Source organism: Nannospalax galili, unplaced genomic scaffold, assembly GCF_000622305.1.
Source record: "Nannospalax galili isolate Female #2095 unplaced genomic scaffold, S.galili_v1.0 scaffold1619, whole genome shotgun sequence".
Taxonomy (NCBI): Eukaryota; Metazoa; Chordata; class Mammalia; order Rodentia; family Spalacidae; genus Nannospalax; species Nannospalax galili.
In genome coordinates, this window is record NW_008342739.1 from 155,279 (window position 1) to 172,505 (window position 17,227).

A 17,227-nucleotide genomic window follows, 5' to 3' on the forward strand; every position below is an offset into this window, starting at 1 on the left:
TAGAAGTGCTCAGGTGAGTGAGATTGAATTTTCATGTATCAGAAAGCGGAAAAGCCATGTTTGAAACTGGAATCCAGTACTTGTCCTAAGGCAAGAGCTGTTTGTTACTTTCTTTTAATTATAACACATCTAGATCATTGAAGATTCCTTCAAAATAATAATAACGCTGAAAAGTGTAAATATTTTTATTTTATGTGTATGAGTGTATTGTCTGCGTGTATGTAAGTGCACGTTTCATACAGTGCCTTTGGAGGTGAGAAGGTGTCAGATCCACTGTAGCTGGAGTTATGGACAGTTGTTAGCGGCCATGTGGATGCTGGGAATTGAACCCCTGTCCTCTTCAAGAGCTGCCAGTGCTCTTTAACCACTGAGCCATCTCTCCAGCCCCCCGTTAATTTCATAAAGAATGTCAGCTATAAAGTGAGCGATGACAGCATCTTCTAATGGAGAATAAGTTCTATGCTATGGTATTTTTTCCCTGATTTTATAGCCTATTGTGAATTTTGTAAGAATAAAATAAACCTTATTTTTGAAATAATGTCTTTATTATAAATCTTGATTTTAAAAAAACGTTAGAATTACAATTCGATTTCTATACCTTTGAAAGTCAAATTTTTGAGGCTGTGTCTGATTTTCATTTTAGGATCCGGTGTAGCATCAATATTCAACAGTGAACCTCATTGAACATATGCGAAATAAGTCGTCATTGTGTCCGTTTTCGATATCTAATAATATTCTATTATAAATGGTCAATATGGGTTTATTTTGCTATCAGGGCTCTACATCTGACCACCGGCTTCAGTATCCAACTCCCGCCCCTAAACCTTCTTCCTGGTAGGGAAGTCGCCCCTGTGCTCCCCCTGCTTCCGTCCCAGGAAAAGAAACTCGGGGCGGGGCTGTGACAGTCGGGAAAACGCGGCTGCTTCCGGTACCCTGCAAAGCTGCGTGCTGCCACGACCCAGTGCGGTGTAGACCGGCCAACGGGGCGGGCCTCGACTTCAGCTCCGCGTGCTCCCGCCGCGAACCGAGGCCTGAATCGGACGGAAAGCCTGCAGCACCTGAGTCGCCCGCCCGCGAGCTCTGCCTGGCACCCGGGGTCAGAACGGAACGCGGAGGGCGGTGGTTCCGCTCCCAGGCGCCTCTTGTCCCCGCCCCATCAGCGCTGCTTCCGGGGCGGAAGGCGAGACACGTCATCTTCGGGTTCCCACCGCCAGCTGGGCAGTGGATGGTGGGAAGCAAGATGGCGGCCACCGCCAGCATTCGGGAGAGGCAGACAGGTACCGGCTGGTCTACGTCCGTGCCGGGGCCGCGCCGCCTCCGCCGCCCGCAGGGTTGCGGTGCGCAGCTCGGGGTCGGACGTGTGGTTCCCGGAGCGCCGGTCGTTGCCCTCGGTCTGGTGGAGGGTGCCGGGAGCCGGGGGCGAGGGTGGGAGGGCTGCTGTGCCTCCGCTGTCAGCTAACGGTTCTCGGGGCTGGTTCTGTGCGCATTTCAGGCCTTGATATGGCTTCTTTCAGCTTTAATGTTCAAAAAACCCCCGCCACACAGTTGGGAAGCGAAGCTTTCTAGAGCAGCTGTATGCCCCTCTGGACCTGTGCCTTGGGGGACCCGAAGAAAAATGTCAAGTGACTTCCTCCTTCACCTCGCTGAAGGGATTGGAAAATGGCAAAACCCAGTGATTGACAGCGCTCCCATTTCGGTTGTTCACACATTGGTATCTTAAAGTAGAATAGTGGCTTTAGTTTCGCTAGAGGATATTTATACAGCCTCCATTTATTCAGCGAAATGTAAAGATACATTTTTTCCCTTGACTTCTGATGGGCTTCCCCCCCTCCCCGACTGAGATATTGTTTTTGCTCTAGTCTTTGTAAACGACTCATAATAACTTGATTTATACATATTATTCCCAAATTAATGGTTCATACCTGTTAGCTACTTGTCTTGAATGTTGTAAAACTTAATTCCAAAGAGAATAGAAATAGACCATAAGCCATGTAGAAAGTTTATTCTTGAGTTTCTGTTGAAATTACGCTCTTTTGTGTGAGAATTAGTTACAATCAGCTTAATATACTGGGAGACTTTGAGCTGTGCCTGATTTCCTCCCTTTTCTTCACGGAAATAAGTTTGATAGGCTTCAGTGTAGTAATGACACACACAGCATGCTAAATTGTTTTGCATTTATCAGGAGGTAATTAGGTAAAAACCTATCAGATGAAGTAAAACAAGTTAAATGTGGGAAAGCTCAAATAAGATTTGGGAAATACTTGAAATTCATTTTATTTGTAAGCTAATAGAAGCATCTCTTGTCACTTTGGTTCCAAATGGTTTGACTAAGCTAAATGAATTACATCATACTACCCATTAAAGTAGCTTGTCAGTGGAACTGTACTGATACAGGGGAGGTTTTCAAAGTCAGTTGTATAGGATAATACATTTTTATATTCAGAAACTGTAAGACATTAAAATCTAATATTCTACTTTGCATGTCAGCGGAAGTATAAACATTATAGTAAGATTTTACATTATAGCTTGTGCTACATCAGGTATCCATTAAATTAGTAACGTAACTGGTTTGCGTCTTATTTTCAAAGGAAAATAAATCCCTTTGTGTGTGTTAGAGCAGTAGAAGGAAACATTTCAGTGATTTTCATTCAGAGTGTTTGAGAATGACAGTCCTCAAATATTCTAGGTACAAGATGCTTTGCTAGAAAATAATTTGCAGCCAGTTTGGATAGATGATAACAGTTAATTCATTAAACACTTGTTATTGCCAGTTGTTGTTTTAGGTGGTTTATGTTATTATCTTCATTTTACAGATGAGGAAACTGAGGTACAAAGATGTTAACTAGCATACCTGTTTCTTGCTTTGTCTTGCTGTATTTATCATCTCAAATGCCACCTTTGTAAAAGGTTTGTGGATCGCTTCCTTCTCTTCCCTTACGTTTGGTTCAACAATCAGAGTAAGGTGCTTCATCCTCTGTTAACCTCTGCAGGTTTCTGCTCATGTCCCTTGTTTCTCAGTGGTGCAGAGCCCTTATCAACTGCTTTCTCTCCCGCAGTGATCTCCTCTAGCCTTGTAGCTGTAAAGATTATATATGCTGCTGATTCCCAGGTTTACATTGCTAGCGTAGACCTCTGCTCTGATACCAATTAATGTAAATTTCATTCTTACAGTTTCTCAGGTAAAAAAGAAAATCATGTAATTTTTTACTTTTCTTTTTTATAACTCAATTCAGATTTGTCAGTAAATCATGTCAGTGCCACGCTAAAACTATATCCCTGCTTCTTCTATCTCCTAATCACAGTCCACCTTGGATTTCTGTGATAGCTTTCTATTTGTGCTGTTTGGTTTTACAACTTTGTCTTTCATTCTGTTACAGACGGCATCCAAACCAAACATGTCATACATTTACCTAGTAGTTTCTCATTTTAACTATGGTAAAAGGAAAGTGACCTCCAAATCCATGTAGGAATTAATTAGCCTGCTTAGCCTTCTCACCTTGCTATTACTATCCCTTCCTGAGCATACACCTGAAGTGTCCCACATCCAGCTTTTGTGTTTGTTTCCTCTTCCCAGAATCTTCTTCCAGTGGAAACTCAGACGGCTCACTCCCTCACTTCCTAAGTCTTTACTCAAATGTGTGTTTCTCAGGCCTTCCTAGTCACTATTTAAAATTATGTGCCACCTCCCCCTCCCCCTTTCCCTGTCCCTTTTCTTCACAGCACTTACCATGATCTCACACATCATATGCCCTACTTATTTTGTAAAGGACCTTTGTCCCTCAAGTACAATGAAATCTGCTTGAGGACAGGTAATTTTTATTCAGTCTGTTTTATTCCATGCAATCCCTGTAGTTAGGTCAGTATCTGGTACATGGTAAGTACTCAGTAAACATTTGTTGAATGAGCAGTAACCGTGAATGACTATTTATTTACTCAGTGAATGAGTGAAGAAAATAATTCTGGGTAAGGATGAAACTGTGTTAACCAAGTGTAAGAATATGAGTAATATGTTTAGAACCAATAAAGAAAAATTGTCATTTCCATTCAAAGCAGCTACTCAAGCATTGGTTGATCTCTGATAGAATCGCGTTATCAGCGACTCAAGAATTGGCTGATCTCTGATGATAGAATCACGTTCTTTATCAATTCTTAAACATCACATCGGCCTTGTTCTTCATTAACAAATGTGCTGCGTCAATATATCTTTGAACAAGTTAGCCAAGGCTCAGCGTTGAAGCCGAGAAAAATGTGTGATCATCTGCTGGTCCTGGCCTCTCTTGATTAAAATGTAACTGCAGAACGTCAGGCGTTAGCTCACAGGCAGCCCCGGCCACAGTTCTTCCAGGTTGTCAGGTGTTGGGAGTCTGAACAGCTCTCCTACAAACAAGCTTTTCTCTTCTGGGGGCTCTGAGTACCAGAACGGTGTCTTGTGCCTGGAGGTGGGAAAGCAGCATTGCCAAAAGCACAGTAGGAGAGTTAATCCAGGAGCACTCAGTTGATGTTCTTTTGTGTAGACTCTCAAATAGCGCTGTATCGTCTGTGGCTCTATGAAGTCGGCATAGATTATTGGTAATGGCTATTACTGGCTACACAGTAGGTACCAACATTTTTTTTTTTTTTTTTTTTTTTTTTTTTTTTTTTGGTCTTTTTGAGACAGGGTCTCCCTGTAGCCCCAGCTGTCCTGGAACTCACTTTGTAGACCAGGCTGGCCTTGAACTCACAGAGATCTGCCTGTCTCTGCCTCCTGAGTTCATAGCTGCCAGGTGTGTGCCACCATGCCTGGCCTACATTTTCATTTTTATTTGCTAATATGAGGGACTTGAGCATCCAAGGAATGTGGGTATCTAAAGAGGCTCTACAACCAACGTGGAGATGCGGGGGTGACTGATGCTAAGTGCAGGTTCTTGTGATGGTGTGGCAGCACTCTGTCTAACCTACCTTGACCTGTAAGTACTTGAAGATTTTCTAGTGAATGAATGTGCTATGGGGTAATAGTCATGTTATTTTAATATTTTTTAGTTGTGTAGTAAGAGTGTGGAGTGTAGAATTTTCTGTATTACCCAACATCCAAATGCTTTTAAAAGTCAGCAAAGTCGTTTTTAAAGTAGCTAGGTTTTTTTGTTTGTTTGGTTGGTTTTTTTTAATGTGTATGAGTGTGTTGCCTGCATGTATGTGAGTGCACCGTGTCATGCAATGCCGCGGAGGTCAGAAGAGGGCTTCGGAGTTCCCTGGAACTGGAGTTAAGGACGGTTCATAGCTGCCATGTGGGTGCTGGGAATCGAACCCGGGTCCTCTGGATGAGCAGTCAGTGCCCTTAACCACTGAACCATCTCTCCAGCCCTGGTAGCTAGTTTTAAATCACCTGTGTTGTTCCCATGAATGTTTGACCATCTCAATATCAAGTAGAAATAACATATTAGGACTGGGCACGTGACTCAATCGAGTGCTTGCCTAGCATCTAAGAAGTTATGGTTTCAATCCCCAGCCCTGTATGTAAACTGGATGTGGTGGTAGGTGCCTGTCTATGATCCTAGCACTTCAATAGTAGAGGCAGAAAGATCAGTAGTTTAAGTCATCCTCAGCCACACATCGAGTTTGAGGCCAGACTGGGCTTTATGAAACTCTGTCCCCAAAACGCCACACACAGAAAAAGAAGCAGCACCAGCCTAGTAAGAGGTTTTCCCTTTCCTTAGAAACCGTTTTCATGTCTTGCAGTGCATGAATTACCTGGAGTTATCAGTTATCTGCTACTTATGACAAAGTCTCATTTTTTTCCCAGGACTATAAAATTTTAAGTCATACTTTGAAGAAAAAAAATTTTTTTAATGTGTTTGAGTATATTGCCTGCATGTGTGTGAGTGCACCTATGTCGTTCAGTGCCGGCAGAGGTCAGAAGGGGGCTTTGGATTCTCCTGGAACTGGAGTTCCAGATGATTATTAGCTGACATGTGGGTGCTGGGAATTGAACATGACATCTAGGACAGGTGTCTCTTTTAAAAAAGCTCTCAAACAGGTAACAGCTGTTGATGGGATGATCTGACAGGGTCTGACTCCTAGTTTTAAATATCCAGTCATATTATTAGTCAATTTTGTTGGGATTCATTTATGCATTTTGTTTATAGGTAGGAAATGAAAAACATGGAGGAAAAACAAATCTTAAAAAAGGTGATAATATTTTAACTTTTTTTATTTTCAGTGGCTTTGAAACGTATGTTGAATTTCAATGTGCCTCATGTTAAGAACAGCACTGGAGAACCGGTGTGGAAGGTAAGAGCTGGTTTTAATGGGAACTGTTGCCTTCTTCTCAACTCTTAATGCTGCTTATTGGTAGAAGCTTCTTAATACTAAACTAGTCATGCATTTCAGTTCGAATTTATGAACATTCTATTTGTATTTATTATCCCCTAAACAATGCAAGTGTTGACATGGTGTTTGAGTTATACAGAAGGATGTTGTAGATTCTAAAATGAGTATCTGATTTACCTAAGATACTTAAATTCCTAAGTTTTCTTCACAGCATTGGAACTTGTTGGTTAAATTTTTATCTCATTTTTACGTGTTCTTCAAAAGGATAAATACAAACTAGGAAAAAATAAGGAAAGTATGAATTTGCTTTGTTTAAAGTTCTTTCTCAAAAGTTTAAGGATTTTATGGTCTTAAATTTAGAGCACTTTATTAAAAATTAAAGATTTTATTACTGTAAGACATTTAGGTAAATAGTGATGGAAAATATTAAACTGAGCATGGCTAAGAATTCATTATAATGATTTATTAAAACAAAATTTACTGCAACATTATCTTAATATGGGTTCTCTTGGTTTTTAGTTGATAACAATGTTTTAAAAAACACATGTTTTTAAGGTACTCATTTATGACAGATTTGGCCAAGATATAATCTCTCCCCTACTATCTGTGAAGGAGCTGAGAGACATGGGAATCACTCTGCATCTGTGAGTTTTATTTCTAATAATGGCATTTATTTTCAAATACATTAACCAAAAGTCAGAATTTTAAAGATCATTTATAGAGAAAATGAATGTTAGGCTACAGACCTGTGCACTGTAGAGCATTCCCTCCCTTCCCCCATATCTTCTTTTACTTAACCCTTATTTCTAAAGTTAAAAATAGTCTCACTCTGAGCCTATACAATTTCAGAATCTAAATACTCTCTCACATCTTTTCCTATAGACTTGGTTGATCTTCTTTGAAGAAAAATAACTGATACTCTTAGACATCTTCCACCTCTAAAAGGATTTTGTCTCTCTAATTTAAGTATATTTTTAAAGTATGTAAATTAATTTATTATGAACATGACAATTTTATGAATTAATGATGTAATGAGCATTAACTCATGGCTACCTGTTTCATCCTCTGGACTCCTACACTTGTGTTCTCTGTTGTGTTTGATAATAAACAAACGCCATCCTTTGTAGACATCCTAGATAGAACATTCAGAGAGGAACTGATTGCCTAAGTGATGCTAGTCGTTTGTTCTACGGGTCCGCTTTCCTAGTGTTCTTACATTTTGTTCACAGTGTTAGAATCGGAGTCATTCCATGGTATTATATTGAATTGAAATGTACTCTTACTGGGAGGATTATTTTAGATTATCGGTCAGTACCATACCAGAATTTGATCAACTTATAAGTATTGCCTAAAATTAATAGACTATTATGTTGCATTGAGTCTCCTTTTAAATTATGTGTGTCTGTGTGTGAGCATGTGCCCCGTGGAGGTAGGAGGACATCTTGTTGGCGTCCTCGCTCTTTCCACCACGTGATCCTCAGTGACAGAGCTCCAGGCTTGCTAACAAATGCCTTTACTACTGAGCCATCTTCACAGCCCCAGCTCTACTTTTCGGTGGTGGAGATGGTGGTGGTAGGGCTGTTGTTACTAGGGATTACTGCTAGGGCCTTGCTCCGATGGGCAGTCTGATACTGTGCTATACCCCCAAGACCAACTGCATGAATTCCAAATAAACTTTGCTCTTTTTTTTGCATCGTTATAATTAGAATGCATATTATAGTTGATATCATGTCATAGTTGATAGCCTTTTCCCCAATAATATACAAGATTTTTTTAAAGATTGTAACTATCTTAGATTTAACTACTTGACAGTTTTTTCCTTTCCCTTTATGTTAGATTTTTGTAACATAAAAAATTTATTTTATTTATTTATTTATTTTTTTTTTTGTCTTTTTGAGGTTGTACAGGACTTATATAACCTGAGCTAGTCTGGAAATGACTATGTAGACGAGGCTGGCCCTGAACTCACCCAGCCTGCCTCATCTTTTCTTTTCTTCCAATCTTTTTGAGACAGGGTCTCCCTGTAGCCCCAGCTGTCCTGGGACTCACTATGTAGACCAGGCTGGCCTTGAACTCACAGAGATCCGCCTGCCTCTGCCTCCCGAGTGCTGAGATTAAAGGCGTGTGCCACCACGCCCGGTTTATTTTTAATTATGTGTTTTTGTGTGTATCTGTGTGGGGTATGTGCATGTGGTGCCCAAGGCAGCCATAAGGGCCTCAGATCCCCTGGAGCTGGAGTTACAGGTGATTGTGAGCTGCCAGACTTGAGTGCTGGGAAGCAGACTTGGGTCCTCTGCGATAGCAGTGCCTGTCCCTACCTGCTAAACCATCTCCCCAGCCCTACTTTTATATAGATTTGAAACACTAATTTGTTTGTGATAATGTACTAAGTCTTATATGTTTAAGTGAAGCTTAGCTTAATGCTATCCTTAGATTAGTATGATATTTTAACATGTGTAGTTTACCACTGATACTAAACTCAGTCTTTAACTTCTTTATGTTACTAGTGACCAGACCGAAGTTCAGAAAGTGTGATTGTAATACAACTCAACAACCAGCTGATAATGGAGCTCTGGCCAGACTTCTTGACCGCTAACTTTGTGCTGTTTGTCTCATGAGCGATAACGGCTCAGTAGCAGTGACTGACAGAAATGAGATCTAGCTCAGTACTGGTTTAAGGGCAGCAGGACAGTCTGCCAGGTTGAGAGTAGAGGAAGAGCTGTTGTCACCAGATGTGGGCAGGCTCTCTGCTCCGTGGTGGCTTCCTGTCAGCCTGGCTTCTACTCATTCTTCTCTATTTGCTAAAAAAAACAAAACCCACTTCATCATGCCCTGCAACTAGTTCAGACTGATTTGTAGGAAGTAATAGCCTCAACCTTCTAGAATTTGAATGGTGCTGTAGCTCTTGGACAGTTGGACAGCCAGTGGAAAAAAGAAAACAGCCATGGCTGCCGTCACATTTCCTTATTGTTAGCAGCACTCAGACAGACAGATCCTCTGGCAGCGTGAGCCTCTTGTACTCTTCTTGACTGTGGAACGGAAGACAACAGTCTAGAACTAGGATGCTAGTCATAGCTCCCAACATACACATTGTAACTTAAATGTTACAATGAAGAATAAATATGACATCGAGATCTTTGAAAACATTCCCTAAATTATAAAGAGAAAACTCTAGTGTGTCCTCTTTTCTAAATTAATTCTTTGAGAATATCATATATTGTATTTTGATCATCTTTACCTCCCCTCCACCAGCTCCTCCCATCTCTAAGCTCCCCTTCCCACCCAGCTTTGTGTCCTTTTTTCCTTTTAAGCCCATTGAACTCAGTTTGTGCTGCCCATATACTCTTGCATATGTGGCCATCCACTGGAGTCTGGTCACCCTACCAGGGGCCACACCTTTAAAGAAACCCGACTCTTCCTCTCCCACCAACTCTCAGTTGCCAGTAGCTCCTCAGCTGTGGGTGGGACATTGTGCCCTCCTCCTCTCTCCATGCTGGAATTGCCTGGCTTGAACTTGCACAAGTTTTGTGTGTGCTGTCACAACTGCTGTGAGTTCATAGTCATTCCCCACCTTTGGCTCTTAAAGTCTTTCCTCTTCATCCTCCACAGTGATCCCAGAGTGTTGGGAGGAGAGGGTAGGATATAGGCATCTCATTTAGGGCTTTGTATTCTGCAGTCTCTTATTCTCTGTACCTTGACCAGTTGTGGGTCTGTTAATCTCCATCATCTGCCAAAAGAAGCTTCTCCATGAGGGTTGAAAGATACACTTACCTATGGTTATAACAAGTCCTTAGGAGTTGGCTTAACTCTGTATCCATTTAGCAGAATGATGGTAGTAGGAGTTCCCCTATGTCATACAGCCTGTCTAGCCACAAGTTGTTAGCCTTAATAACAGTGGTATGTATGGGTTTCATCTTATGCAGTGGGCTTTAGATCCAAGCAGAAAGCAGTTGGTTAGTCCCATGATGTTCATGCCACGACTGCACTCACGGGCATGCCGTGCTGGGCTGCTCCTAATTGTAGATGGGTGATTACTTTTCTCTTCTGGTAGCTTGCATAGCACCTCCCAGCACTACGAAAGCTAGCAAGTATGGATAAAGCTTCAAAGTCGATACAAGCTTGATTTCTCCACATTCCGTGATATAAGTATGTGGTCTACTCAGCCATAGAGACTTAAGTTCTGCAGGGTAGCCAACAGCATTGGCATAAGCCTATAATTTTTGGAGGACTGTGGGACCTCACTGGCTAAGAGCTCCAAAAGAAGCGACCTCTTCTGGCGCCAGACTTTTTATTTGTTAGCCTGTGGTGTCTACTAGAGTCACTGTCATCCCATCTACAGAGTTGCTCCATTTAAACTCTTTATATATGTGTTTGTACATATTTCAGGGAGTTTCTGCAGTAGTACTTTATATAACTTTCAACGGGTCTGTAATGTTAATGGTCCTTAGATGATCTCTTGTGAAGCATCAGATTCACAAAAACAACTAGGGGTTCAGGATATAGCTCAGTGGTCAAATGTGTACATATATAATGTCCTGGTTTCAGTCCATAACATCTTGTAGAAAATAAACAAGCAAACAAAAATGGATTAAGTCTTTAAGCTCTAAGAGAGTACTCTTTTCATTTTTACCAGGTGCTTGTTTTCATGCATGGTTAAGTTTTACACTGTGTCCAAAGACTCCAGCTGCTCTTTTCCTAGGAGAGCTACAGATTCCTCCAGTCTTTCCCCGTATTTCTACAAAACTAAGATGTGAAATAGAAGAAAAGAAAACTAAAAAGAAATGACCTTACCAGTGGATACTACTAATATCAGCTTGTGGAATTTTTTAAGGAAAAAGGCTGGGTTAACTGGTTCATAGCAGCAAGAGTTTAAGAGCACTGGTCACTGAGCTGATGAGTTCCTAGTTTGAGAAATACGGTTTAAAACTATCTTTTAAATAAGTAAGAAAAAAACTTTTTTCTTCTTTATGTGTTTTAGGCTTTTACACTCTGACCGAGACCCTATTCCAGATGTTCCTGCAGTGTACTTTGTAATGCCAACTGAAGAAAATATCGACAGAATGTGCCAGGTAATATGAGTTCTTATTTTATCTAACCCTTGAAAGAATCAAAACAAACTTTAAAAAGAAATATATCTTAAATGCTCATTATAGAGAATCATAAATTCATTTACCAGCTTCCACTTTGATTTTTTAAAAACTATTTTATTTAAGCCAGGTGTGGTAGCACATGCCTTTAATCCCAGCACTGGGGAGACAGAGGCAGGCAGATCACTTGTGAGATTGAGGCCAGTCTGGTCTATATAGCAAGGTCCAGGCCAGCTCTGGCTACAGGGAGACACTGTCTTAAAAAGGAAAAAAAAGAAAAGAAAGAAAAAACATGATTTGATTTTATCTGTGTGAGTGTAGTGCCTGCGTGTATGTAAGTGCAATGCCTGCAGAGGTCAGAGGAAGGTGTCGTATTCTCTGGAACTGGAGTTGTAGACGGTTGATAGCCACCATGTGGGTGCTGGGAACTGAACCCAGATCCTCTTCAAGAGAAGTTTGTGTTCTTAACTACTGAGCCATCTCTTCTGCCCCTGAATTTTTTTTTTTTTTCTTCCTGGTCTTTTTGAGGCAGGGTCTCCGTGTAACCCCAACTAGCATGGAACTTGCTATGTAGACCTGGCTGGCCTCAGTCTCACAGAGATCCACCTGCCTCTTTGATCTTTTGATATTACCTTTGAATTTTAAATAGGATGAAAAGTTGTGCACTTTCCAGTCGTGAAAGCAGCATATCAGTAAATCCTGAGTCTGGCTTTGCAGAAGGTCCTGGGAGGGACGTGTTGGAGTTTGCCTCTAATCCCAGCTAGCAGGGCTGTTGCAAGAGAATTGCTTGTTCAAGACTAGCCCAGGCTATGTGGCAGATTTGAGTTCCAACTGTGCTTCATAGTGGCACAAAAATTTGACAACAGAAAACCCAACTGTGTTAGCTTTAAATCTAGAGTTTGAGTTTTTACATAGTAGGACAGGCAATAGGCAGTGGGTGGTTAGGAGGACCACTGCAGTCATCTGAACAGGCAGGCTCCTTTTATCTCTTTGAGCCACCATCTTGGTCTGTTCATTGTATTTTCCTGTTGCTGAGATAAAAACAACTCAAGGAAGGAAACACTTACTTTGGCTGATAGTTTAAGGCTGTAGCCCCAAGGCGGGGAAGTCACAGCGGCAGAAACGTCACATTTGTCTACTGTCACAGGAGAGCAGTAAATGCTTGTGCTCAGCCAGCTTTTTGTACCGCCCACAATGAAAGCCCAGGGAATGGAGTCCCCACAGTAGGTGGGTCTTCCAGTTGTCAGCCTAGTCAAGAAAATTCCCCATAGACGTGCCCAGAGGCCCGTCTCCCAGGTGATCTTAGATCTCAAGTTGACAGTTGGGATTAACCATCACATTCATGGTTTTCATTCTTTTCATTGTTGCTTCATGGACGCTCGGTGGCACGTACAGTGACAGGCATCATATCTGTGCTCATAGCAAGTAGCAATGAATGAGCTACGACCTCACTGGACATTTTGGCCTGGAAAGTTAAGCCTTTCCAAAAGAAGTCTCACAGATGAAATTGGCTGCAAGAATGTCTGTGCAAGTTAATATTTAGATTATTGCCACCCCAAAGAAATTTGGATTCTTCTAGCACTGAAAGGGTAAAAATGGGTATTGTCTAGGTAACCAGCAGTGGCCACCACAAATCACCTTACTAAATATAACATGAAGTTGCTATTTACATTTTTAGTGAAGATCATGTTTTGGGTCAAATTTAACTTTATTATACCCAGCTTCCCCCTTTTACTCTGCACAAAGCCAGTTAACATTTTTAATGTTACTCTTGTAGCAGCTTTATTTAAATGTAACTCACATACCATATAATTCATTCACACAATCATGGGACCACACCGCAGTCCATTTTAGCACATATTTTTCACCTCAAAGAGAAACCTTTTGTCTTTAACTTTTGTGCCTCTAACCCTCATTCTCACCTCTCCTGTCTCTTAAGTTTTTATTACATTTATATACTCTGCCCAGTACATGTGAATGGAAACATATATATATATATACACACACACATATATCTGTGCCTGGCTTCTTTCCCTTAAGGTTAATGTTTATAAGGTTGATCGATAGTGTAACATGTTTTTGTACAGTTTTTATTTTTTTTGCAAAATAATGTTCTGTTGCATATGTATGTTTAGTTTTATTTGTCCACTTACCAATTTGTGAGCATTTTGGGTCTTTTCACATTTTGGCTATCATGAATGATTCTTCTGTAAACACTCATGTTCAAGTTTCTGTCTAGAAATGTTTTCATCTTGTACCATAAATGCATGAAAAAGAAGCTTCATATGATACAAATCATGACTCCATTTTTTTTTTTTTTTTTAGAAACTAACTCTGTTTTCCAAAGTAATGACACCATTTTATATTTCCACCAATGCTATATAAACATTTCAGTTTCTTAAAATAATTTTTTTGGGGCAGGGTGTCCTGTAGCTCAAGCTGGCCTTGAACTTTTACGTAGCTGAAGGATGACTTAGAGCTCCTGACCCTACTGCGTGCACCTTCCTAATGCTGGCATTGTGGGGGTGTACCACCCCAACTGCCTCTCTTGCCTACTTTTAAATTAGATAGTCTGTAGCCACAGCTAGCCTGGAACTTACTATGTAGACCAGGCTGGCCTCAATCTCACATAGATCCACCTGGGATTAAAGGTATGCATCACCACACCTAACTTTGATTGTTTTATTAATCAATGAGTTGTTAGCATGTGTTTTTTTTTGGGGGGGGGGTTGGTGGTGGTAGTTGTTTTTAATCAGGGAGTCACTGTGTGACCTCTGGCCTCCAGCTTGTAATTCTCCTGCCTTCGCTACTTAGTGCTGGAATTAGAGGCATGTTCCACCAAGCTCAGCTTCTTAGAGTTCTTTGTATACTAGACACTTACCAAGTATGTGATTTGCAAATATTTTCCCCGCTCTCTAGGTTTCTTTCATGCTCTTACTACACAGACTTATTTTTATGAAGTCCAATGTTTTCCTTTTGTTGCTGTGTTGCTGTTATGTTTAGGGAGCATGCCCAGTCTGTTTTCTTTCCTAAGTTTTTCTCATTCTTTCTCTTACACTTAGATCTTAGATCCATTTGCAGTTAATTTTTATATATGGTGTTAGGCATATACAGGGTGTCCCACTTGATTCTTTTTTGTGGGGTACCCACTTATCCCAGCATCATTTGTTGAAGAGATTGTTGCTACCTCAGTGAGTGCTTTGGGAAGCCTTCCAAACGCCAGTCCATTCATGGTGTATTTCTGCACTCTGAATTCCATCTGTCACTACATCTCTCTCTGTTCTACATTGTCTTGATTTCTTTTACTTGGTAGCAAGTTTTGAAATTGAGAAAGTGTGGCCTCCAATTTTGTGTTCTTTTTCAAGATTATTCTTATTTTTCTGAACCCTTAAATTTTCACATGAATTTTAGGGTTAGTTGTGAGTTTCTACAAAGAAACTACCTGGGATGTTAATAGGGACCGCGGTGAATCTGATCAATTTGGAAGTGTTGCAAGCCTAATAACATCAGAATTTCTGATCTTGAGCATGGGCTATTTAGACCTTTCTTAATTTTTTAAAATAATATTTTGTACACCGGGCGTGGTGATACACGTCTGTAGTCCCAGCACTTGGGAGGCAGAGGCAAGCGGATGGATCTCTGTGAGTTCAAGGCCAGCCTGGTCTATATAGTGAGTTCCAGGACAGCTTGGGCTACAAGGAGACTCTGTCTCAAAAAGACCAAAAAAAAAAAAAAGAAGAATAATATAATTTGTGATGTTTAGAATATAGTTTTGTGTTTCATTGAATTTATTATTTTTGAAAATGGAATTCTCTAAATTCCATTTTTAGGGTTGTCCATTGTAAGTATATAAAAATTGAATTGGCTTTATTTATCTCCTATTCTGGGTCCCTTTGAAATGGATGGGAAATTCTCTAACCTTTTCCAGGACAATAAGATATTCCAGTTCCATCTTGTAATTTCCTTGTCCCAGCTCTTGATTTAGTTATTTAAGGATTTGGTTGCTTTCTGTAGAAAATAATACTTGGAAATTAGGGGCTAAGCATTAGGCATACTCGTTGAAATTAGAGTGTCAGTGTTCGTAGGTCCCCTCCATGGATTGAGTTAGGAAATACCTGTACACATATGCACACACTAATTTTAGATCTGTATTTCCTTTAACTCTCCATTTCCCTTCCCTACCTATGTAGATAGATGAGTATTCAGGAGTCACTCTGGCTTTCCTTTCTTTGTAAATGTGTGTTCTGGAACTGGAGAGATGACTCATCAGTTAGGAGCACTGGTTGCTCTTGAAAAGGACCTAGTTTCAATTCCCAGCAGCCACATGATGACTAACAACCATGACTCCAGTTCCAGGGAATACAACGTCCACTTCTGACCTCCACGGGCACTGCAGGGCATGGGTGCACTTACATGCATGCAGGCAATATGCTTATACACATAAAATAAAAATAAATCGGTGTGGTGGCACACGCCTTTAATCCTAGCACTTGGGAGGCAGAGGTAGGCAGATCTCTGTGGGTTCAAGGCCAGCCTGGACTACATAGATACCAGCTGGGGCTACAGGGAGACCCTGTCTCAATAAAGACCCCCCCAAAAGGTAAATAAATAAAACACTAAAAAAAAAAGTACTCCTTTTCTGACAGCGACAAATGTGGTGTCCAGTGTCACATTTGTTTTCTCTACCCACGGACACAACCACTCTTGTCTTCTTCAGCGCTGCACTGTTCAGCTGCGTTCCCACACAGGCCCCAGTGCCTCAGTGTTTACATCTAAACACCCAGGAAATGAGATGCATCTTAAAATCGATCATAAAATTTTATTGATAGCATTAAATCTTATATATATGTATATGCATGATAATACTTTTTACATTTGATGACGTAGGTGTGGAAATATTGAGATATCTATACCTAGTGTCTCAGAAAGTTTTAAAAATTGATGTAAGACATTCCATAACAAATTTTCTTTTGAGTAAGAACACTTTTAGAGTCATTCGTTGGAATTAGCCTATCTGTGTGCTGCGAAAGGAGTTAACTTGTGTCATCACATGCCAGAGCAGTACAAGTTCGTGTCTGCCTGACAGAATGAATAAGCAGTGAACTACTTACAACATAGAAAAAATTGAGGCAGGGTTTTGCTCTGTTGCCCAGGCTGGCCACAAATGTGATCTTCCTCAGCCTCCCGAGTGCAGGGAGCACAGGCACACACCACCGTGCTTACCACGACAGAGTATTCTTAAGAAAAATTCAGATAGGCTACTTCAGTCAAGTTTGGATGACAGTACGGCTAATGGCATTTTGTAGATAGCATAATTCCAACTTAATTATTAAGATTTATTACAGTGGCCAGATGGCTGGAGCACTTTTTTTGTTTATGTAACCTGTCTTTTAAACGTATGTCTTATGTTCCAAAACCTTGCTCTTAGTATTAAAAGATTTTTATTCATGAGCATCCTTTATACAAAGTAAGAATGACACATTCAATGTATTTATAGGATCTTCGAAATCAGCTCTACGAATCCTATTACTTAAATTTTATTTCTGCTATTTCAAGAAGCAAACTGGAAGACATTGCAAATGCAGCTCTGTCAGCTAGTGCTGTAACACAGGTCGCCAAGGTAAGATTGGGCTGACTGACAGCATTTGTTATCATAGAGTTTATTAGTGTTCTAAAAGCTCCTAACTGACACTGTGGTTTGGTGCCTTGTTTACAAATAACCAAGACAGCTTAAGAAATATGTAGACGGACTTCTTTAAAAATGAGTTCATTTACATTGTCTTTATCTTAAACTTGGAAAAATTAACCAAACTAGAAGAATCTATTCAGTTGAA

The 17,227-nt window shown here is 40.6% G+C and overlaps 1 protein-coding gene across 5 annotated transcripts in view; it reads left to right on the forward strand.

The window, feature by feature from the left end:
• The first annotated feature begins 1,145 nt into the window (after positions 1-1,145).
• Scfd1 (sec1 family domain containing 1) overlaps positions 1,146-17,227 on the forward strand; it is a 91,880-nt gene continuing 75,798 nt past the window's right edge. For 3 of the 5 annotated variants that reach the window (XM_029566291.1, XM_017799570.2, XM_029566293.1), the window contains exons 1-5: positions 1,146-1,277; positions 6,197-6,267; positions 6,862-6,950; positions 11,285-11,375; positions 16,891-17,013. In XM_029566291.1, coding sequence (XP_029422151.1) covers positions 1,226-1,277; positions 6,197-6,267; positions 6,862-6,950; positions 11,285-11,375; positions 16,891-17,013 — 426 coding nt within the window. In that variant the 5' untranslated portion in view covers positions 1,146-1,225. Of the gene's footprint in view, positions 1,278-2,813; positions 2,908-6,196; positions 6,268-6,861; positions 6,951-11,284; positions 11,376-16,890; positions 17,014-17,227 lie in introns of all 5 variants that reach the window. The other 2 variants (XM_029566292.1, XM_008838796.3) reach the window with 2 other exon arrangements.